The 25378-nt window shown below is 41.4% G+C and overlaps 1 protein-coding gene and 1 long non-coding RNA gene across 3 annotated transcripts in view; both read left to right on the forward strand.

Annotated features, from left to right (window-relative positions):
• The window catches only part of LOC121290327, a 31428-nt gene extending 29368 nt beyond the window's left edge, over positions 1-2060 (forward strand). The window contains exon 3 of the long non-coding RNA XR_005945771.1: positions 1964-2060. This is a non-coding gene — a long non-coding RNA (uncharacterized LOC121290327). The remainder of the gene's footprint in view (positions 1-1963) is intronic.
• A 7560-nt stretch (positions 2061-9620) lies between these two features.
• The window catches only part of ccdc80 (coiled-coil domain containing 80), a 34751-nt gene continuing 18993 nt past the window's right edge, over positions 9621-25378 (forward strand). The window contains exons 1-3 of one of the 2 annotated variants that reach the window (XM_041210705.1): positions 9621-12151; positions 16148-16304; positions 18024-18157. In XM_041210705.1, the coding sequence (XP_041066639.1) occupies positions 10349-12151; positions 16148-16304; positions 18024-18157 (2094 nt within the window). In that variant the 5' untranslated portion in view covers positions 9621-10348. The remainder of the gene's footprint in view (positions 12152-16147; positions 16305-18023; positions 18158-25378) is intronic. The other variant, XM_041210706.1, reaches the window with a different exon arrangement.

Consider the following 25378-nt stretch of genomic DNA (forward strand, 5'->3'; position numbering starts at 1 on the left):
CATTTGGTTGTGGAATAGCTTAGCTCTGTCTATCACTTGCTGCTGTTGCTATTTGGCACACAAGTAGTCCTGTATTGTAGCTTCACCAGGTTGACACTTCATTTTTAGGTATTCCTGGTGCTGCTCCTGACATGCCCTCCTGCACTCTTCATTGAACCAGGGTTGATCCCCTGGCTTGATGCTAATGGTGAAGTAGGGGATTGTGGCTGACTAAAATTCTGCCACTGCTGTTGATCCACAATGCATCATGGTTACCCAGTCTTGGGTTGCTACGTCTGTTCGAAATCTATCCCATTTAGCACGGTGATAGTGCCAGACAACATGATGGAGGATATCCTCAATGTGAAGACAGGACTTCGTCTCCATAAGGACTGTGCGGTGGTCACTCATACCAATATTGTCATGGACAGATGCATTTGCGGCAGGCAAGTTGGTGAGGATGAGGTCAAGCATGTTTATCCCTCTTGTTGGTTCCCTCACCACCTGCCGCAGACCCAGTCTGGCAACTATGTCCTTTAGGACTCGGCCAGCTCGGTCTGTAGTAGTGCTACTGAGCCACTCTTGGTGATGGCCATTGTAGTCCCCCACCTAGAGGACATTCTGTGCCCTTGCCACCCTCAACGCTTCCTCCAAGTGGTGTTTAACATGGAGGAGTACTGATTTATCAGCTGAGGGACAGGAGGGGGTGGTACATGGTAATCAGCAGGGGGTTTCCTTGCCCATGTTTGACCTGATGCCATGAGACTTTATGGGTCCGGAGTCGATGTTGAGGACTCCCAAAGCAACTCCGTCCCGACTGTGTATCACTGTGCCGCCACCTCTGCTGGGTCTGTTCTGCCAGTGGAACAGGACATACCCAGGGATAGTGATGGTAGCGTAATGAAAACAGAAAATTCTGGAAAAACACAGCAGGGCTGGCAGCATCTGTGGAGACAGAGACAGAGTTAATGTTTTGAGTCTGTATGAACCAAAACATTTTCTATTTTTATTTCAAATTTCCAGCATCCGCAGTATTTTGCTTTTATAATGGTGATGGTGGTGTCTGGGACGCTGTGTGTAAGGTATGATTCCGTAAGGGTGACTATGTCAGGCTGGTGCTTGACTAGTCTGTGAAACAGCTCTCCCAATTTTGGCACTAGCCCCCAAATGTTAGTAAGGAGGACTTTGGAGGGTGGACAGGGCTGAGATTACTGTTGTCGTTTCTGTTGCCTAGGTCGACGCTGGGTGGTCCGTCCAATTTCATTCCTTATCCAATTTTCTGTCCTGGTTTGATACAATTGAGTGGCTTGCTAGGCCACTTCAGAGGGCACTTAAGAGTCAACCACATTGCTGTGGGTCTGGAGTCACATGTAGGCCGGACCAGGTAAGGACAGCAGATTTCCTTCCCTAAAGAACTTCAGATCAAAAGATTATGACTATTAGTATATTTTTAAAAAGCCAAGTCCTGTATATCTTATACCTGTTCAACCTCTGCTATTTTTAAAAATCATTTTTGGAAAAAAAGTGAATGCTAATGACACCACTGATCACACTATCATAGAGCTTAGAGTTACTAAGTCATCCTTTGAAGTGAGGGGTACAAAGTTTCATTTCTTCCTGCGATATTCAGAACTAAACTGTAGACAGATGAATAAAACAGAGTACCATTTTGCTAGTAGAGGTTGAAGTGCTCTGAGGCCACTCACACTATATGATTAGTTGTTAACCATAATAATCCACCAGTTTTCCAGCAAACATAATTACTAGCACAACAGTAAATCACTCAGTCAGAGACACTTCTTCAGTTCACATAAACTCTGTTTTGATTGTGATCATTCTTGATGCCAAAAATATGAACAAAATACACATTTATTTCTGATTTCAGTATCAAAACACATATGCTTGGACTGGTTGGCTACTGCTAAGAATGTTAGTCAACTTTAAAGTATTAATTTTTAACATTGTCGATTGTGTATTTTAACAGTTCAGGAAGAGGATGCCAATTGTCAGGTTCTGCCAACTCCTAATTGAACAGCTCTTCTGTAAACAAGTCTAAATGAATAAAGGAGAAACAATCAAACCTAAAGGTTGTTCCTTGTGAAACATTTGTGTTATTTGTCTATATATATAAGAAAATTAAATCCTTCAAATTGAGTCCTCGTTTCCAACTCCCCGTGCCTGGTGAAAACCAGGCGGAAGCTGTTAAAGTGGAGTGGTGGCTTACCCACCCTCTTCTGGTGTGATCTAGCCAACTACATTCTAGTTATAAATGGTAAAATTATAATTAAGTTTGAAATTTATATTCTTTATCTACTTACATTTCAATTAAAATCTTCTACTCCTCCCTACCAGCCCCCGCCCCACCCCCCGTCCCTAATTCCTACTCTAGCTAAAATTCCATTTTGAAGGACTTGCTTTTACTCTGGTCCTCCCTAATTGTGTTACCAGCTCACACTGTGGTTTGCTATCTGCTCAAGCTATGGCAACAATTCAAAATATTCTGCATGAAGAATGTGTCAGTTCATGATAATGAGACGTAAAATACTAATGGCTCTCCTGTGACAACACTGATGCTGAATTGAAGTATACACTGGCCAGAGTTTTTCCCTTGTCAGACGGACTCAGCGGGAGTGAGCGGAGGTGGTCAGGAAGCCTACCTGCGATCGGCTCAGCACTGCAATTTCATGTTGGCGGGCCAATTAAGGCCCGCCCTGCGTGGATCACGAGCAGCAGCACTGAGTGTTACCTGTGTGGGCAGGGGGAGATGGGAGAGCTGGGCGTCACGTACAGTTCATGCATGCACATGAAACAGCGCTTCAGTCTCCCTGAGGCACAGAGCTGCTTCAGGGAGATTGAAACACTTTATAAAAAAATTAATAAAGGCAATTAAAATTTAACGAAACACGTCCCTCATGTGACACTGTCACATGAAGTGGGACATGTTTTTAGTTTCAAAATAAAGGTTTTATTTAATTTGTAATAGCTTTAGGAAACCTCATCCCGCTTGTGGATGAGGTTTACTAAAAAATGTATGGGCCACTTGGCCTTTTCACCCGCCCGCCAACCATTCAGTTGGATGGGCAGCGTAAATTTCAAGTTAATGAGCTCATTAATGACCTTAATAGGCCTTTCAATTATCGGCGGGCACGCAGCCGACTCCGGCACACACCCGCCGAATGAAATATTGCTTGAGTGCGCGATGACATCAGGATGCTTGCCCGACATCGTTGTACGTCTTATTATGTTCATGCATGTTGGGCACATGCCCACAAGCCGAACATAAAATTCTGGCTACTGTTTTGTACTGAAATGTCATTATATGATGAAACACATAACATTTGGCCCTAATGTCCAAAAAAGCCCTCCTAAATCTAACTTTTTTTTTCTGGGCTTGCAGGCTGTTTTTGCTGGAGTTTACTACCAGCTGGTATGACTCCTTACCCTGCTACAATCATAACACTGAAACTGGTACTGGATGACTAATGAGAGTTGCATCTATTTTCCCAAGCAATGTCCTTTACAGATTATGCTATTCTAAAATAATATCAAAATTTCTTCAATCAACCTAGATGAGATACCATGAGGAAGCTGGGTCACTGCAGAGCAAAAAAAGGAGTGAGGCAGAGAACAGGAAACTACAAGCCAGTTAACCTGATATCAGTCATTGGGAGAATGCTAGAGTTTATTATTAAGGAAATGTTAACAAGGTACCTGGAAAATCATAACATGATTAGGCAGAGTCAACATGGTTTTATAAAAGAGAAATTGTGTTTGACAAATTTATTAGAGGTTTTAGGGGCGTAGCTGGTATTTAAAGGGAAACCAGTAGATATAGTAGGTTTCCAAAAGGCATGCGACAAGGTACTACAAAAACTACATAAAAGGTTATTAAACAAGATAAGTGTTCATGTAGGGGGTAATAAATTAGCATGGATGGAGGAATGGTTAACAGGCAGAAAACAGAGAGATAAATGGGATATTTTCAATTTATCAGGCTGTGACTCATGGTGCGCCACAAGGATCTGTGCTACGGCCTCAGCTATTTACAATCGATATTAATGAGATAGCTCAAGGTACCAAGAGTAATGACATCCAATTTTGTTGATGATACAAAGCTAGGTGGCCAAGTAAGATGTGAGGAGAACACAAGGAGGCTGTGATAAAATATAGACAGGTCAATGAATGGGCAATAACATGGAAGACTGAGTGTAATGTGGGGGAATATGGGGTTATTCACTTTGGTAGGAAGAGTAGAAAGCAAAATATTTTTTAAATGGTGAGAAACTTCTAAATATTAATGTTCAGGCAGATTTAGGTGTCCTAAGAAACATAGGAAGTTAACATGCAGGAACAGCAAGCAATTAAGTATATTGCAAGGAGATTGGAGTAAAGGAGCAAGGAAGTATTGCCACAATTGTACAGGGCTTTGGTGAGACCATGGTCAGAATTTCCAAATCCCCTGTTGGTGGGTCTCCCCGCCACGGCAGGGCTGGCAAGCCATTGAAATCTCTGTTCAGATCGGTGGTACCAGAAGATCCTGCTGGCTTGAGGGGCTGTGAAAATTCCAGCCCATACTTGAGTACTGCGCACAGGTTTGACCACCTTACCTAAGCAAGGATATGTCTTGGAGACAGTGAAGGGGCACTAGATTGAGTCCCGGAATGAGAAGGTTGTCCTGTGATGAGGGGTTGAGTAGAAAGGGCCTCTGCTTTCTGGAGTTTAGAAGAATGGGGGAGAGATGATCTCATTGAAATTCATTAGATACTGAGGGGGGCTTGACAGATTCTGATAGGTTGTTTTCCCAGGCTGGAGGGTCTAGAGCTAGGGGACGTAGACTCAGGATCAGGGAATGATCATTTAGGACTGAGAAAAGGGGGAATTTCTTCACTCAGAGGGTTGTGAATCTTTAGAATTCTCTATCCCAGAGGGCTCTGGATGCTCAGTCATTGAGTATACTCAAGGCTGAGACTAATAGCTTTTGGACTCTAAGGGAACCAAGGGATATGAGGATCTGGCCGGAAAGTGGAGCTGAGGTCAAAGATCAACCATAATTTTATTGAATGGCAGAGCAGGCTGGAGGGGCTGCAGGCTCAGTTCTGCTTCTATTTCTTATGTTCTTATATTCTTAAAATATTTATATTTAGGCAGCACTACTAGTGATATAGGACTAGCACTAGATATTAGTTCATTTTTTGATACCGTAAAATTACTAATCTACATATGTCACCCTGCCAAATACTGCTTGTCTGGATCAAGTGGGGTCCTCTTTAAATATGCAGATCTATTTCTGAATGACGTAAGCAGGGATCAATCTATCATTTTAACTCAAGGTTTGAGTGCGGAACAGTGGTGGCTTCCCTGCCAGGACAAACCTAATGGGAATAGCACCAATGGCCGGAAGTGGCCAAGCAAGTTAAGATTTAAACTAGCTTTTTAGTTTCTTTTCATCCCTGATCTGTCACTGAATTTTGTGCACAGTGCAAAATTTTGATTTGAATATAAGGCTAGAAAGAGTGATGCTCAAGATTGCATATAATACTGAATTAGGTCCTGAATGTTAATCCTAAGAACCAAAGGAAGCTACAAGGAGCTATTGACGCAATGCTGGAAGGGGCAACGAATGGCAGATAGTGATCAACATCAGTAAACATGAGGCAGTACAGTTTAGTTAAAAAAACAAATATGTTGAATGGAAGAAGGCTGTTTGATGTGGAAGAGAAGAAGAAATGAGGATTCCAATTCATATAACATTAAAAGCAAACACCTCAAGTAGATAAAACTTAGAACACTTTCGGCATCTAGAGATGCATGAGGCAGATAGAGCACATGCTTGCATCATTTTTCATGGCTTGTTTTTCCTGGAACAGGTCAATAGCTGGAAACCAGAGACTACAGCTTGAGGGGCACCACTCCACATCGAGTATGGCTGACCAGGAGTTTCTCCTGCTCTTACTGCTTGCTATGGATATGTTGAAAGGATTTGCAGGTTGATAATCAACCTGTGTTGTCTTGTGAACACACCTTCATTGGCCACCAAGCCCTTGAGTGGAACTTAAACACAGAGCTTCTGGCTTAAAGGCAGGGGACACTATCCATTGCATCACAAAACCTCCCCAAGTAGATAATGTACATTTGGGAAAAAAAATGATGATGGCAAGAGACATTGAACATTAAAGTTGAGATGTATTGGCGAGTCTATATAAAACAACAATATGGCCATAGATAGAAAGATTTGTAATTTGGGCTCCCCACTTTAAGAAAGATTTGAGGCAATGGAAAGGGTACAATACAGGTTCAGTAGAGTGCCACATGCTATAAATAAATACAAATATGAAGAATGATCAGTGGTGTTAGCATTAGAATAGAGGATGTTAAGGGGTAATTTGATAAAGGTATTTAAAATTATGTTGAGATAGGATAGAGTGGATGAAAACAGGCTGTTACCAGTGATTGTGGGATTGTTGGATTGAGAACAAAGGGACATAGTTATAAGATGAAATGTATGAGGATAATGACAGAAAGCAGAAGAAAGGCTGTGCAATGAAACTACTGAGGTTAGTGATTGAAGACCCCGGTGTCAACACTAAGGAATATGTTAAGTTGGTGATGGAAAGAAGGGGCATGAAGGGGCATGGGAATAGGTGGGCATATATGATTAGGACCCCTGCTTGTGTAAAATATAAACATCAATATGAATTTATCAATGGCCTATTTCCATGTTGTAGTTACTTTATACTGTAATTGCTGAACTTTATCCCTTGTTCTGTTGTATTGACCAATGGTGTGGTCGGCACTCTCAGCTGCCATTTTTTAAAAAGCGACAAGCTAAGTCAAAACATAATTTTCCATTGATATTCTAAAGTCAGTCACCAAAAGTAACAAACATTGACTGAGAATGTTTAGCACACGATGGGACATGAATTGACCAGTACAGAATGCAATGTTAAATGAGATGGAAACATGCAGTCAGAGGGAGATTGAAGGGATGCAGAGAACACTCTGCTATCTGGTTTAACTAGAAACATGTATTCCCTTCTGGTTTAAATAGTCAATAAGGGCAACAGCCTACAGTTATATAGTTCCCTTAATGTAATACCCTAAGGCACTTCACAGAGGCTGCAGATATAATTCGAGGTGGAAAAGAGACTGAGCAGGAAAAGAAGAATTTGTTGGGGTGACAGATATTGGGGGTGTGCCTTTCCAGGAAATAGGCACTGATCAGAGGTTTGATGAAGAAAGAAATTTAAAGACACGTTAGGCAGCTGTTCAGGCGAGGGCTTCCAAAGCAATAAGAATTTAATGATAAAATAGAAGAAGAGGCAGGCAGACAGTAAACTAGCATGGAATTTGATGGAACTAAAAATTTTCACAATCTGAGAGGAACTTTCACCCTTATCCATGTGACTGTTAAGAGGTGTTTTCATTTTAATATGTATCAATGAGTCAGATTTTGCTGAAAATATCTCATCTGAAGAATTCACACCATTATTAATGAGCAAGTTGGCCAGGAACTTGTAGTGAGGACTAGATAGTCATGAATTAAGAATCACACCCACCTAACTTCTCACCTGAATGACCTGTCTCTGATTTTAAGGTTATGCCCTACAGTCCTAGACTCGCCCCATGAGCAAATAAGTTTCTATGTACCCAATCAATTCCTTTCAAAATTCTAAAAATGTCAATCAAGTCACCTTTAACCTTCCTTACTCCAGGAAAAACAAGTCTAGTTGATGTAATCTCTCCTCATAAACTAAACCTTGAAGCTTTGGTAACATTTTGATGAAGCTGCACTGCTCTCTGCCCAAGGCCAATATATCCTATCTAAGGTGCAATGCCCAAGACTGTACACAAAGTGTCTGATGCATCCTAGCTAAGACTTTATCTATACTCTAGCCCTCTAGTTATAATGATAACATTCCAATAGTCTTTTTGATTACTGTTTGTATGTGACTCCTACATTTAAGTGATCTATTTACGCGGGCCCCTAAATTTCTTTGGACCTCCACTGTTGGCTAGCTTTTTACCATCTAAGTAATACTCAGATCTATCCTTTCTTTTGATCCAAAATGGATGACCACACATTTGTCTGTGTTGAAATCATCTGTTAGTTTTGCCCACTCACTTAACCTAGCAATGCCTCTTTGTAATTTAATGCTTCCAGCTACAATACTTACTGTGCCACCAATATTTGAGTCATTGGCAAACTTGGATATACAGCTTTCTATTGTTCTAAGTCATTAATAAATATAGTGAACAACAGAGGCCCCAGCACAGATTATTGTGGGTTACGCTATCCACTTAAATCCAATTTAAATGTATGTAGATTATTTTTATTATTGTCTACTGCCTAACCAACCTTCTAACCAGGTCAATTATTTGCTATCAATTTAATTATCTTTAATTTAAGCTAACTGAATCTTATGTCGAACCTTTTCAAATTTTTCTGAAAGTCCATATAAACTACATCCGTAGACATTTCCCTGTCTACTTCTTTAGTTACTTCCTCACCTTAAGTAATGGAGTTACATTACTACTATGAGCCCAGGGGGAAATATCAGGTCCTGGGAATTTGTCAGCCTTTAGTGTCATTATTTTTTTCTGATACTGCTTTCTTGCTTATGTTAACTTTGCTGCGCTCCAATTCTTCATTCATTATTAAGGAAACACTAAACTAAGCAAGGGTGCATTTTTCCAGCTTTTATTTAAAACCTAAATATGCCTGAATAAATCTAACAGGGTGCCCATCTCGAGTATCCCTCTATATATAGATATTAATGATGATTGGTCCATTCTCCACAGAAGTATTTTTATCTCTGAAATTATTTTGTGGTCATTACCAACATAAAACTGTTGGTGAGTCTACAAGTGAATGATATAGTTGAACAGGTGATCATCCTGTTGTCAGGGGCAATACTGTGAAGATTTGCCTTTTCAGGAGGAAAGAGAACATATTTCTGTGCAAGTGATGTCAAAAAAGTTACCTAGAAAATATCAGCAGGAAGATTAATAGATATGTAAAGGGGGCTGTTGGAGACATGAAATGAAAACTTAATGGCATATTATAGCCGATTGAAGCTGGATCCTTTTCAGCCATATACAGAACAGTCTGAGGCTTGGTCACAGAGACTGAAGAAGGGACAAGTTGGACAATGAATGCAAAATGAAATGTGCTCAGGAAGGAATTTTTCTTCTTTCACAGGATCTGGTTGGGCCAGCATTTACTGCCCATCCCTAATTACCCTTGAGAAGGTGGTGGTGAACTGCCTTCTTGAACCGCTGCAGTCCCTGTGTTGTAGGTATACACACACACTGAGCATATCACATCAACATCAATTTAAGATTAAAGGAGCTCATAACAAAGATAGACAGGAATAAAAATGACAAATATTTCAAGTGCTGACGAATTCGTTATACTTCAATCCTCAGATTACATGAATGTAATCTGATGCACGTGTCACAGTTTGGGCTGGTGTGTCAGGTGCTGCCCGGTCGGTTGGATGGATAATCCGAGTTAATAGTTCATTTTGGTCCGTGTGGCTAGAGTTTACAGGCTGGAAGCTGCAGCCTTCTATGTGAAAGGGGAGGGAGGCGGTATTGAGCCGAGACTGCTAATTCAGTGAAGCCTGTAGTTTGAGTGGGTGATCTTGTACATTGTGAGTGGCGGCTGTCCTCAGCCGAGTCCCCCCACCCCCCTCTGATCAAGCTCAGATCCAAAGAAAGGGAGGAATTTCATTTTGGTTCCCTCCCTGGGATCCTCCTATCCCTCCCCATTCCACAGTTTCAAGCTCTCCTGAGAATCGCTAAACAAGACGGGAGGGGTTTTTTTTGTTGAAATCGTTTTCTTTGAAACTCTCACCCTCCGGAAAGGCCGGACAGAAATTAACACAAGTTGATCATGGCGATCTGGAACTGAACGGGGCTGAGGAGAGAAATGTACAGAACTGTCCGAAATCTGACTGTCAGACTCAACCAGACTGAGGGCGATTTTCACACCGCGACCAACTGCACAGAGCTGGCAATAAACCCCCGGGGCTGCTTTCTGCTGAGTTCTGGTGAAATGTTTAACCCACAACATTCCTCGAACTTGTATTTTGTCTGAAAGAACTGGAGCAATCCTTGGAAGGGTATGTGCAGCTCTGTCCCGGAGTAACAGCGAGAGACCGGCGTTTGGAGAAGGGTCCAGCCAGACAGTGGGTCACAACAGTTAAGTGGGACCTCTAACGCAATGAAAGCTGATCAGATGTCCCATTGCAGAGGCTTGGTCATCTCACACTAACGTTTGGAGAAGACTCCATCTCCACACTCAATATTGGTTTTGTACCAAAGAGGCAAAAACCAAAGTGTAAAAAGGAAAAAAAAGGGTTTGAATATGAAGGGGATTGGGTTGTCCCTTGCCTCGCTGGTGCTGTTTTGCCTGCTGTGTGACTACAGGGCGCCCGCGGAAATGCTGGGACTTGGGGGAAGAAGGCAGCTGAATGGGTCAGTAAGTGAAGCCCAGGCGCCTGTGAGAGTGTCCCGGCCCCTGTCTCCCATCAGAGGCAGGACTGCAGCGCAGCGGGACGAGAGCGGGACGCCGCGAATGCGAGAGAGAGGGGGGAGCTCCTTCCGGAGGTCTCGCTTGGGGATGGTCAGAGACACCGCAAGAAGCCGAAAGATTCGTGTCCCCGCTTCTGGCACCCCCAGCCTGCTGGCCGGAATGGCCGGCAAGCAGAGACTCTGGGTCATCTCCGCCCCTCACGCCTCGGATGGCTATTACCGGCTGATGCTCAGCCTCCTGAAAGACGATGTGTACTGCGAGTTGGCCGAGAGGCACATCTATCAGGTCGTCCTGTTCCACCAGGAGGGAGAGCTGGGCGGCAAAGTCAGGAAGATAACCAACGAGGGGAAAATCTTGGAGGAACCTCTGGATGCAAAGACCGTCCTCAAGCTGTTGGACTTTCTAAAACTGGAGAAAGGTAAATTCAGCATGGTCCTGCTGAGGAAAAATCTCCAGCTGGAGGAGACCTACCCTTATCCGGTTAGGCTGGAGGCAATGTACGAAGTGATTGACCAGGCCCCAATTAGGAAAATTGAGAGGCTGAGGCAGAAAGGGTTTGTGCAGAAATGTAAGCAGGCTGGTGTAGAAGGGCAGGTGGTTGGAGCCAATGTGGGAGAGAAGAAGAAAGAGGAACAGCCCAGGCCTACCCCAAAGAATGAGAATATTGAGGTGCCAAAGGAGACTAGAGAAGAAAAAGTGGTCGAGGAAAAGAAAAAGGTCATCATTAGGAAGCCTATTAGGATATCCCTGAACACACACGGAGGCTCGAGAATAGTTAGGGCAACTGTGGTGCCAACTACAACAACTGCCAGCACCACAAAACCAACTGTCACATTCCCCACCACAACTACTATCACACCTATCGCCACAACAGTATTGTCTTCAGCTGCTACTGAGAGCCAAGCTGGAACCTCACTCGTTACAAGATCGCGTGTAATATGGTCACCGTCTTCACCAAAATTTCACAAACCTGCAGTTGCTGTTGAAACTCCATCAAGACCAACTACCAAGATTGACACCTCAGTAGCACGGGGTGGCACATATAGAGATAGACATCGGGCAGTGAGCAAAACTGATGGCAGCAAATCTCATACAAGTAAATCCTCAAAAACTCTCCATTACTATCCTCCGGTGCCGACTCCTCAGTCCACGACAGCCAGTCCAGATTACACAAAAGAACAGACAACGCGGCACAAATACAACCATACAGACAAAAAAGAGGGGAACTATCGCCAGAAAGGTCCATTGGTGACACCAACCCATCGCAAACCTACCAAAGTCAAACCCAAAACTACAAATAATAAAATCCTGACAAATGAATACGAGGATAAATTTGACCCTGAGAAAACCTCACCGACAAACACTGGGCAAGAGGTTGAAGTGCCTCGTGTTCCTCAGAAAAAAAGGAAAGAACAGAAAAAGTCTGGCAAATCAGTCAAGAATGAAAAGAAGAAGAAGCCCATGAAGAAAGACAAAACACGGAAGAAAGTCAAATCTGTGCCGAAAATTAAACCTCACAAGAAATCCAAGAAGACAACCAAGAAAGGGATCTTCAAGCAGCCTAAGAAGATATCAGGGATGCCAAAGACATTGGCATCTATTCTCAGCTACTTTGAAAATAGACGACGTCTAGTAGTAAGTGCTCCAAAATATTAGACACTATCTTTGTTGCTGGCAAGGAAAAGTAGCTACATTTTGTTTTTATCACAATGACATTACATGCAATTGACACTGGCATTTGTTTAGAGTTATAACACATATCTGCATATACTGTCAGTGTTGGCAGGCTTAGAACCAAAGCTGGTCACTAAAATATGATGTTTATTGTAAGGCTGCACACACTTATAGAGTGCTCATATGAACATAGAATATTTAAGTAATAAAAACCTGTAAATTTTGGGCGGGATTTTACGGCCCTGTCACGGCATTGACTTCGGCAGCATCGGAAAATCCCGCTGGTGGGAGGGGCCGTAAAATTCCGCCCATTAACCTGAAAGAAATCCCATCAGTGCCTCTGTCCATATCATTGGTTTCTCATAGTTTAACATTCCAAAAATTCAATTAAATGGGTAAAAGCTAGTTAATGGAATGCTTTTCATTCAAAATACTTTGCTATAGATTTACAGATAAATAATAACTCACCAAAATTGATTTGAATTTTTTTTCTGTTACTGGGTGCCATATGGAGTGGGGCCTCCCCTCCCTGCTAGACCATTCCATGATGTCACAAATAGGACATGTCCACCCAACCTCCCAACAGCTCAGAAAATGTATAAGATAAACAACATTTTGGAATGCATTATTTTTCTTGCATTTAGAAAATGTACCCCTTTAGATCTGTTAACATTTGACAGTTCAATAAATAGTAAAATCTGGGGTTAACAACTTGGGGTTGACATAGCTACAGGTCATTATCACCAGTACACTTTTTGTTGCTTGGTAATTTGGTAATTCACTTCAAGAATATCAACAATTATAATTGGCTGTTGTCAGTTGATGGTCTGTGCTTCAGAATGCAAATTAAATTTACCAAGAGATAATAATAGAATAAAAAGGGAAGGCATGTTACAATTGTTCTCCCACTGAAAAGAAAGACTTTATATTGGAACTTAATTTGTGCCTGCTGTATTCATAAAGTCTTTCATAGTCTAAAAGATCAATGCAGATGCACCAGCACACTAATATTTGAAAAGTTACACTTTGGAACACATTCCTTGCATTGTTTGTTTATGTTACATCACATGCTGTACAGCTGCTAACAGTTATAGGACTGAATCAAATGTTGTTCCAACTGGTTAACCTTTGAACCACTAATGGTAGACAGATTTTTATTTATATTTCAGCAGTAGTGCTTTTTAATTTTATAATTCTCAGGACAATACCTTAGAAATGTTCAAACAAAGCTCATAGTTTATGAGTAAGATATCTGTTCCATCAAATGAGCTCATTTTTATGTTGTAGATTGGGCAGCTCAGCCCAGTAAGATTTAAACCTGCAATGCCCTCAAAGCGATACAATTTTAATTTTAATTATGTTAGTATAACTAAATAACTTACCTAAAATTCCACTTCTTACAGTGTCTGTTGCTGAGGTAAACATGCAGATTGGGTGATTGACAGGATCTGAGGGGAGAATTGCAGAGATTGGTTTTTAAAAATTCTTTCATGGGATGTGAGTGTCATTGGTAAGGCCAGTATTTATTACCCAGTCCCTAATTGTCCTCGAAAAGGTGGTCATGAGCTGCCTTCTTGAACCACTGCAGTTCATCTGATGCAGGTACACCCACAGTGTGATTGGACCCAGTAACAGTGAATTAACAGTGATATAGTTCCAAGTTAGTTTGGTGTGTGGCTTGGAGGAGGTCTTGCAGGTGGTCATGTTCCCATGTATCTGCTGCCCTTGTCTCCTTGGTTGTAGAGGTCGTGGGTTTGGAAGGCGTTGTAGAACAAGGCTTGGTGAGTTGCTCTAGTGCTTCTTGTAGATGGTACACACTGCTATCACTGTGCATCAGTGATGGAGGGAGTGAATGTTTAAGGTGGTGAATGGGGCACCAATCAAGTGGACAGCCTTGTCTTGTTTGGTGTTGAGATTCTTGAATGATATTGGAGCTGCACTTGTGCAAGCAAGTGGAGAGTATTCTATCACACTCCTGACTTATGCCTTGTAGATTGTGGACAGGTTTTGAGGATTCAGGAGGTGAGTTACTCACCACAGAATTTCCAGCTTCTGGCCTGCTTTGTAACCACAGTATTTATATAGCTAGTCCAGTTCAGTTTCTGGTCAATGGTAACCCCCAGGATGTTGATGATATCTGGTGCAGAAAATGAAATATCTCTGAATGGATACAGTTACAGTGACACTAACAGCTCCCCTGACAGTTTAATATGTAAAGGTGAGGCACATTTTGGTACTGAGTCATACAGATCAAAAGATCACTGATTTACCCTCAGGTTTTCATGTGTTAACCTTAGCCAGGATGATCATAGGCATGTTACAACTGACTTTGGCACTCCAGGCCAAGGTGGAGGAAAAATCAAGCCAACTAGCTTCTCTTGATTGCTATAAAAAACCTCTCCTGAAAAGCTCAAGTGTTGGGCCATCAGATGAATGCAAAATTGGCTCAGTCATGATGCTTCCCTTTGGTCTGCAAACACTTGCTGTCTAGGTTCATAAAGAATGGGCAGCTGGGAGAGGTACATGAGATGCTTGTAGACCCGTGCCATGAATCTACATCTTTAAGAGTGGAGGGGTGAGAGGGAAGAGAAATTCATTTCCCTGTGCATAATTTAATTCTCCTCCCTAACCTTACAGTAATTAGTATAGGAAGGACATCTTTCCAGGCCTCAGCCAGTGGCAACAGCATCTGTGACGTGCTCAAGAGTGGCATGGTTAGGCAATGGTTCTGGGATTAATGGGATTAAAGTCTACACTTTCTTGACTGTAAGAGCCCTTCATGAAATGAGTTTTGATGGTCTCAATGCAGCTCCTAATAATTATTGGCCTATATCATAAAACAACCCCTAACTCGGTTTTAACTTGACATTAACCTCAGAATCTTGTTCAGAAGGACCACAGAATGGATAGTGTAGAAAATGGGAAACTGTCATATTGGTGCTGTTCTGAAGGTGGGTATGAGGGTTAATGCTGTGATGGAGTAGAGAAAGCTATTCTCTGCATTTAACTGTCCTGTAGCTGACCAAGGGTACTATTTGGTGGCACTGGGTGGCGGCAGCCTTCTGTCTCATAAGATGTGCTTCAGTGGTCAACTCTGTGTTAAGCATTGACTGGCGTGGTTCAGGGAACCCCCACCCAGCAGTCCCTGCTGCATTTGCTGCAGAGAAAAACAGTGGGCCGGTTGGTGTGCCTGCTGCGATGGGTTCCGTCGGCTGACCAAAGACATTAAGTTCCAAGTACCCGTTGAATCAAATGGACCATACAGCTCAGCACCTTACTAATCTTGGGCTGCACAACTAAGGTGGGCAGTGGCTGACCAGTGGGACAGGATGGTCCCTCCCACTGTTAGAGACAACCCATACAATCCGTTCTTTATGCCACTTGATTTGGGCTTATCACTCATAACTGCTGGCTTCATAGTTTTGTTAATGCTCTGCAGCAAATTCAGGTGTGTTGCCTTAAATGATACGTGTTACCAATTTGGCAGACGTTCATTTTTGTTCTTCCTTCAAAGCAGCTTTTCCTTGTAGTTGTAGACTTCAACTATACTGCACTCACTGTGAAATAAAAGTGGACTTTTCTCGTGCTTCAGGGCTTCAGTACACTTAGCAGTCTGCTGAATTATAGTTCTCCTTTTTCCGCTGAGTATCCAAAACCACATTGCACTGATGCAAAAGTGATAGAATATCTATCTGCAGACTTAGAAATTGTCACCGATGGTAGTAAGAGTTTGATACAGGAAACTGATATTGTGATGTTGGAACACAAGCTAGTCTGTTAAATTATCACCATTTATATGATTTGAGAATTTTTTACAGCTAGGAAGCAATGTGATTTGGCATTTTCAGAGGCGTTATGCATATGAGGATATTATTTGACTTCAAAAGACTGTTCCTTAAGATTGAAACATTAGATGATTTTACTTTTCCAATGTGAATTTTTCCTTCTTATTCAAAGCTTATCACCTCTCCCAATGATAAAAACAACATGTACGAACAACAACGAGACGAGTATTTAGAACACGTCTGTGAAATGGCATTAAGAAAAATCTCGATTATCACCATTTTTGGGCCTTTAAATAACAGCACGATTAAAATTGATCATTACCAGCTGGGTAAGTATTTCATTCTTTCTCTTCCATTTCTTTGTGAAGTTATGTTTGTTGTTTTCTTCCATACCTTTGATTCACAGCTGAGATTTTTAGTGTGTTGCTCAATATTTTACCAGTGCCACTTATGGCATTGCTGTGAGTGGTGTCCAGTGCTCCCCGGTATAATGCTTGCCGCAGGTTTCTCCAAAGGCTAGGGCAACACTTCATATTTGGATCCACATAGACACTTTGTTACACCTTCTGCAAACCTACCCAGATGTATTGAAGCTCCAAATTATGACAGAAACAAGAGAGGCAGTGGAACGTATCTTGTTTCACACGGCTACATGCATGCAAGATATTTACTGAGGGAGCGAGTGCGGGCCATATTCAAGTTGGTAAAAGGTTGCAGTGTGTGTCAAGTTATTGGTTTCTGGAGCCCTATGTTGGCTCCAGTTGACAGCTGACACTTGCTAGCCCTACTTGGATGGGCCTCAGCGAAGGCTGAGCAAATGAATTGAAGGCTAGAGACGAGTAGGAAAAAACACTGGAAATTTATTTTTGAAAAAGATCAAGACTAGGCTGACTTTGGATATACTGAGTCATTGTCTGAACTGAAAATGAAAGGCAAGCAAGTAAATCAAATAGAGGGCAGGCAAGAACAGGGGGGGGAAAAAATCACTTGTAAAACATTCCGAGCACTGCTCCAAAATTAACCAAGTGCTATTGAACTCACTTAACGTTTTTTTGAGTTAGATAGCAAATTTGAGTCTTAAATTTTTGGGTGCAAATTGGAGATGAAAATTCTGTTAATTACAGGTATAAAGTTGCAGGTACATGCCAAATTTGATGGAAATGTGATGGGTGTTTCAGTTTACGTGCTTCCGCAAATGCAAAACTACTTTTTTTAACATTGTTGTAAAGTCCAGGTAGCCTCATCTCCTGCTGCTAATTTTCTACAGATTGTGGAAAAGCTGAGTGCCCCATCAATTCTTGCTGGTAGAAACTAGAAGTAAAAAAGATTCTGTGTATTTGAATTTGCACCAGCAAAGCCCTGCTTCTCGCCAAAGTGATGTGAGAAATCAGTGTAACTGCTGCACACAAAACTTCACAAATACAGTTGGTACTAAATTCAGATGCACAATGCAACATCAGAATTATATCTTGATGTTGCATGGAGATCCAGTGGGACTGGGTGCTGCAGTGGGGGCCACTGCTCTGGAAATTGATGTTGGATTAGTGCAAATTGATAGGATGAAGACCTTGTCTGTATGGCTTTGCAGGGCATTGGGCACTCTTAGCACAGGTCTAAATAGGCTTGAGTGCACAATGCAAACTAACATAGGTTTCAAGATGGCTAGTGTGCAGATCTGCTAGACGCAGTGCTTGTTAAAGTGGCCTCTGGCTACATTTTATTATTTAATTTAATGCAACAGAAACAAAAAACAAAAAGGCCTGAATTATCAGTATCCCTGATATGATAGTAGCCACAATTTTCTGCGTTTTACTTAATCAGACTGTCAACAGAGTATAAGTGGTGTGCTTCCAATACATGTGCGATCTTGTGAAAAAGAATATTGCTGAAATGTTGGAGTATTCTTGTCAGCCACATTTGCCTGGTGGGTAGTTTGTTCATGCCAGGTTTTTTTAAATGTAAATTATCTCTTTTTATGTAGGAACATAAGTTTGGTGATTTGCTTATTTGAGAAGATATTAACTGGTAATATGTTTTATTATCTTAAGACAATGAGAAACCAGTCAAGGATATAAGACCCAGTGACCTGGATCAGGACCTTATTACTGAACTTCGCAAGGAGTATGGGATAACTGAAAATGAGTTCTTCATGGTGCTAACTGATTTAGATATGAAAGTCAAGGTACGAGAAAAATATTTTTTATGTACAACACTTAATATACATCAATCAATATGGGGGCACCAGTGCAGTTAAAGTTCAATTTGCACACATTAACAACCTAAGAAATTTGATAAAATAAATTCAGGCTGTCCAATTTTACTTTTTCCAATGCTCTCCCCTTTTCTTTGAGGTGTTGACTTTTGTTGGTACCACAGGCAGTCTTTACAACCTTGTCCATTTTGTATTGTTTATGCGTGAGCCTAAATAGTGGGCTGTTCTAGTGTAGTCATCAGCCACACACCTAACCCTGTTCTCACACAATAACCACACATGTACACTTAACAGTATTGTATAATCATGGTCAAGACCTGAAACTCCTTTTCTAAAACCATAAGGGAAAATATCTGTCTCTTACCTTAACTGGTGGTCCTTTAATAATATCTCAGGAACATGTAACTTTCAATTCTGTCAATTACTTGTTAATAATGGGGGAAAAAAAGCCTTCTTCTGTTTTTCTTAGAAGTGGAATTTCATTCCCAAGGCTAGCTTTTCCCCTCAGAGGTCCACTGATTCTCAGGCCAGTTATAAGATGTTTGTTCCTGTCCTAAATCAGATCAACTCATTTGGCACAGACTAGGAATCAGGGTCAAAATCTTCCTTGTAAGTACAAAGATGCGCTTCCGCTAGCTAGATCACATAAAGCATAGCATTGACATCCGGATGCAGTGCTTCAGATGTCTTGGCAGATCAAGGAGCATCTCCAGTGCAGCCCATCCAGTCTGTAAGATCATTACAATCTGTGCATACTCCACAACTCTCCAAAAGGTAACTGTTGGGAGGGTGTTGGTTACCGATCGGTATGTCTTAACTAAGTCTCCGTAGTCTTCAACAGGTTAACTGTAAGTCTTTGTTAACTGGTGGAACTATTTACATATGTACAATAATGGATACACGTCTCTACTCAACATCACACTGACCCTGGGCCTGGGTCATGTGCCTTCTTACATTACTGTGTGGGCAGTACTGTACTCAGTTCCACATTAACCCTACATGTACCAAACCCTTATACCACAATAACCGTGGGAAAGACCAGCTCATATGGAAGGCCAGAGCAGGACACAGACACTGACTAAAAGGATATTGTGTAGAAATGCCAGTACAGCCAGGAAGATTGCTGAACTGGACATTCGCCCAAGAGACTTCCAGCTAAGTTCTGAATAAAATCCTTTAAGGTGCTATGCTATACAGAGAAAAGTCATTGTAGGCATCGTTATATTTTTAGGCGTTGTTGTATTTTAGGCTCTCCTGCAGATGTCTGTCTTCTAGTCAGGACTGAAGCCCACTCCTGTAAAATCTCTATGAACTGAAATGTGACCTTATATACACAATATCTAGCAATACAGCATTGCCCTCTGCTTGAAGAGACAACCTGGTTACAGTAATTTTATCATTTTATTTATGATATAGAGTTGATCTTCAGATAACTATTCTTAGTGGAAACATTTAACTTTATTTACAAGACAGCAGCAACAACTACACGTGTGCATCAAACTCCATAACTAAAGAAGAACTGTCTCCTAGAGGTTCCCTACATTGCTAACACATTGGTTTACACAGATCATGTGACCTAACAACACAGGATTATATTTAAACCTACAGTCCTACATTTCCCAAAACCATAATTACTACATTCCTCCCCCTTTAACATTTCTGTACATTTTGTATTTACAAGGATATTTATCTCATGACATTACAACATTTACACAGGTTATGAAATTACAAGTTCCATCTCTCAGGTGGGTTCCTGATCCATGTGGAATGTTGCAGCTCCGCAACTTCATATTCTTTTGTAGGAAACATGTTCTCTGAAACTGCATTAACATCAGGTACTCATTAGGCACTTACAGTTCAGTGTCTTCCACTTCAACAAAGAGATCGGGCATGTCTATCCTTGGTTGAACAACTTCATCAGGAACCACTGGTTACAGGTGGAACATTATTTTGCTGTGGTATCTAGCTTTTTTTTAAATGATCCACATGCTTATGGGTGATGCAGCCCTCCACTTCCACGTGGAATAATGGTCCAGTCACAGAACTCACTTTACCAGGTAACCATTTCGGTCCTCCACCAAAATTCTTTACATATACTTCTCCAACAGTAAATTGTCACTCACGACTATGCAAATCATGAGTCACTTTTTGGTTCCCTTGACTTTTCTCCAGCTTCCGCTCCAAATTGGGAAGTTTCAGGCTTAGTCTTGTCAGAAGACAGTGCCTCATCAGTAATTCTGCAGGTGTTACTCCTGTCATAGGGCAGGATTTTCTGCATCCGCCCACCACCGTGATCTTCTGGTCCTGCCACAAATCAATGGACTTTTGGCTGGGGCGCCTCCTCACCCGCAACGGGTCCCGCCCGCGACGGGGTTGGAAAATTCTGGCCGTAGTGTGGGGGGTCTTTTCTGCAATGAAATAGAAAATGAGCAAGTTTGGTTTCCAATGAATCACCTGTTAACTTTTTCATTCCCACCTTAAAAGTTTGTACTGCCCTTTCCACCAGTCTGTTTGATGACAGATGGTATGGTGCAGTCCTCACGTGGTTGATACTGATCAGCTAAGGCTGATAAATCATTGGAACTCAGTGATCGTAAATGCAGTGCTATTATCTGAGACAATCACCTCGGGCAATCCGTGGATGGTGAAGCTCTGGTGTAGTTTTTCTATAGTAGCACCCAACATTGGCGACTTTACCTCATAAACATCTAACCACTTGGAATGAGCATCTAAAATCAGTAGAAACATGATTCCAAGGAAAGGACCTACATAATCAATGTGTAATTGCACCCAGGGTCTACCAGGCCACTCCCATGGGTGTAATAGGGCTGCCACAGGCAACTTTTGTAACTGTTGACATTGCACACAGTGTTTTACCACATTTTCAATATCACCATCCATCCCTGGCTACCAAAGATATCATCTTTATTCGGGAGAACCCTGGATGGGCACTGTATAGCTCTACCAAAAGTGGTTCCTTTCCTTGTGCAGGAATTACTACCCATGCACCCCACAATAGAATATCATATTGACTGCTCATCTCATGTCTTTGGTTGAGAAGTGGCTTCAATTCATTAGAGACTGGTTCCTGGGACCAACCATGCAATGTTTGGTCTCTCACTCGAGACAGGACTGGATTATGATTCGTACAGTTTCTTATCTGCCTGGCACAGGCTTGTGAGGAATCTAGAAAATTTATCACTAATACGAGCTCCTGTGGGATTGGGACATGTTCATCATTCTCTTGTAAAGGGAGGTGACTTAGGGCATCGGCATTTGCTATATAAATCCCTGGTCTATGTACAGAGGTATATTCATATGCTGCCAAAATTAGGGCCCATCTTTGTATTCTTGCAGAGGCTATGGGAGGTATAGCCTTCACCTGGCTAAACAGACCCAAAAGTGGTTTGTGATCTGATACTATCGTGAAATGTCGCCCAGGCACATATTGGTGGAATTTTTTTACCCCAAAAATAATTGACAGACCTTTTTCAATCTGAGAATATCCTTTTTCATCTGTGGTAAGTGTGCTGGGTACATAGCCTATTGGCCTGTCTGTGCTGTTATCCATTTTGTGAGATAGTACAGCTCCCACTTCATAGGGGGTCACATCGCAGGTTAGCACCAATTCCTTTGTCTGGTCATAATGCACTAACAAATTTGAAGAGTGTAAGAGCTGTTCTACTTTCATGAAGGCTTCTCTTTGGGATGTTTTCCAAAATCAATGTGTGCTTTTTCTTAGCAGTGAATGTAGAGGGGCTAGAACTGTGGATAAATTTGGTAGAAATCGCCCATAATAATTTATCATCCCTAAAAATGATTTTAGTGCAGAAGTGTTCTTGGGTGTAGGTGCCTCTCTTGTTGCTTTAACATTCTCTTCAACAGGATATTACTCATGGGCATCTACCCAGTGGCCCAAATAAATTACTTCATTTGCTTGAAAAGTGCATTTTTCCTTCTTCAGGTGCACTCCTGCATCTAAAAATCGTTTCAGGACTCCCTCTAGGTTAGCCAAGTGTTCCATTTCTGTGAATCCAGTTATCAGTACATCGTCCAGGTAGACCACAACCAGTAAGCTCTCCATGGTGCTCTGAAAAATGGCACAGGCTGAGGAAACACCGAAGGGGAGGCATGTATATTGGTATAACCTTTGTGAGTATTTATGGTTACGAATTCCCAGGAAGCGTGATCCAGCTTCAGTTGCTGTTATATATGATTCATGTCAAGTTTTGTATACGTTGTCCCTCCTGGTTGTTTGGCATATAGGTCTTCAATCTTGGGAATAGGGTACCTGTCCAGTTTGGCTGTTCTGTTGACCGTTAGTTTCTAGTACCCACAGATCAGGATGGTCTGGTCTGGTTTAAGAATGGGACTATGCCCACTCTGAGTACTGAACCACTTTTATGACACCCAGCCTCTCTAGCCAGTTCAACTCCATGTCAGCCTTTTCTCTCAGGGTGTATGATGCCATTCTTGCTTTCAAGAAGTGAGGAGTTGCTTCTGGGTCCACGTAAATCTTGGCCTGTAGGCCCTGGATTTTCCCCTGTTCATCCTGGAAGAAGGTGTAATTTTTTTTAACAGCTCTTGAAGTCCACCTGCTTGGAACTGGAAGATTTCGGACCAGTTTAATTTAATCTCCTTCAACCAATCATGCCCTAGAAGGTTTGGCCCTTCACCTTCTACCACCATCACTGGTAGCTGTGCCGATTGGTGTCTATAATGAAATTGCTCTGGTGATACCTTTTACTTGGATTTCTTCACCTGTGTACATTTTCAACTTGGCAGATGTTTGTTCCAAATTTAACTGTTGATCACCTTTATTTAAATATCTGAAAGTGTGTTCTCCTATTATAGTGATAGAAACACCCTTGTCTACTTCCATTTTTAATGGTTTACCATTCATTTGCACTGTAACAAATGCTGGCTCTGTCTTCCCAAATTTCATATTGAATAATGAATAAATGTCAGAATTTCAGGCTTTTCTACACTATAGACTTCTTTGGACTTCGTTCATTGTTTGGAGGCCTGTTTAAATCTTGCTTTGCACTGTCTTATTATGTGTCCTCTTCTGTGACAAAAATAACATTTTCCTTTTTTAAATTGCCATTTGCTAGAAGACTGATTGTTTTCATGTTAATGAAAGTTATTTTTCAAATTAGTTGTTAAGTTGTTTCCTTTCATTTTTTGTTTAGCAGGGGCTGTTCCCGCTTCGTGGCAGAGTCCCAGATTTTCATGCCACTTTCGGCTGACTGTTCCCACCCAACTAGGAGAACAGCACTATTTTGTGCCCCTTGAATTGCTTGTGAATCCCTTACAGCGCTTTCCATCGCCAGCATTATTTCTAACATTTTCTTAAAATCAAGATTCACTTCAGCCAGCTATCTTCACTGAATAGTGTCTTCCTACATGCCACATACTAAACGATCACTGAGCATGTCATTCAGGGTTTCACTGAAATCACAATATTCCATTAGCTGTTTTAATTTTGCCACATATGTGCAATCGTCTCCCCCAAGGTTCTATTCCATGAATTGAACCTGAATCTCTGCATTGTGACTGGGGGCTCAGGTTGAAAATGTCCCTTAACAAGGTCTACTAACTCAAACTACTAAACTGGTCCTGCTCCCACAATTATTCAGGAGAATCGCTCTCTTTTCCTCCCCCATGATTTTGTTTGCTTGAAAAATGAATGCAAGACGTTCTATGTATTAAGACCAATCGACTGTGGCTGGCTCAAAAGGATCGATTCTGCCAAACTGTAACATCTTGGATGAGTATATCTTTTATTTTTAATGAACTTAGATACTCACAATCGCTGGACAAGGTACAACACTGAATCTGATTTATCCTCATCGCCAGTTTGTTATAGAGTTGATCTTCAGACAACTTTTCTTAGTGGAAACATTTAACTTTATTTACAAGACAGCATCAGCAACTACACGCGTGCATCAAACTTCATAACGAAAGCAAAACTCTTTTCTAGAGATTCCCTCGCTGCTAACACATTGGTTTACAAAGATCATGTGATCTTCCAACACAGAATTATTTTTAAAGCTACAGTCCTACATTTCCCAAAACTATAATTACTACAATTTAGCTTTTGGGTAACATGATAATAATCATTCTGTTTGGCCATATGGCTTAGGCATATCTGTGAAGCAGGAAGCAAGAAATTAAATGCAGCAAAAGATTAACATATTAGATTCCACTTGATTCCAGAATGTTTAATTAACATCTCCAAGGATACAAAAATAATAAAGGAATCAACACTCCCAAACCAACCAATAGCTTCTTGTTCCATGAAACATACAAATGAGGTATAATCCACTCCTACAGAGCCTTCATATGCTTAGTTCTACACGGGTTATAATACAGTAGATAGGAAAAGTTGAGAAAGTGCTACAGGCTTGAGTGAAAGCTCTCCCATCTCTTTTGAAATTCAAACTGGGACAAAGGAAAGCCCAAATATTTTCTTGTAATTAAATAAAGCTGTTGATTGGCTGCAGTTTTAAACATAGATATTTCCCAGTGCCATGAACTTGTATTTTCTGATGTGTCAGTGGACTTCAATTATTAAGTCTGTCATCTTTCCATGATCAGATTTGATGGTTTATAACATATAGATGGACTGTGAGTCTTTTCCTTATCTGCTTCCCTTCTATATGCCTGTCCCACAGATTGCACATGCTTATGAATGCAATTAGAAAATCACTGGAGCTAAATAGTTCATTATTACTCTATTCACATACCTATGGGCAATACAAATGGTGGTTTGGTTTCAGAGGTTTTGTATATTCCAATTAGCGATGGTCTAATCAGTCAGACAGTGAGCAAAAAAAGTTATTTACCAAAATTTCACACATAGACGTACAGGGTGGGGTTTGGCGGTGGTTCTTGGGCAAGGAAGGATGGGTTTGGTTGAATATGGGGAGTTAAATCCAAAAATATGACATCTAGTATGGATCCCAACATCATCCCACCCTTTTCCAGTTTTCACCAAGCAGGGCTCAAAGGCAAGTGGGGAACCTCTGTTCAACTATCAGATCAGGTATTTCAATTTGATTAAAGGTGATTAACTATTGTTTTAACCCTCAATTTTGGCTTTATCAGCAGGTCACCTGTTTTCTGACCTGTCACCAAAGCGATTGCGCAGCAGTGAAACTGATAGGTGGAAGGCTTTGATCAGTGAAA

The sequence above is a fragment of the Carcharodon carcharias genome, chromosome 18 (assembly GCF_017639515.1).
Source record: "Carcharodon carcharias isolate sCarCar2 chromosome 18, sCarCar2.pri, whole genome shotgun sequence".
NCBI classification, from domain to species: Eukaryota; Metazoa; Chordata; class Chondrichthyes; order Lamniformes; family Lamnidae; genus Carcharodon; species Carcharodon carcharias.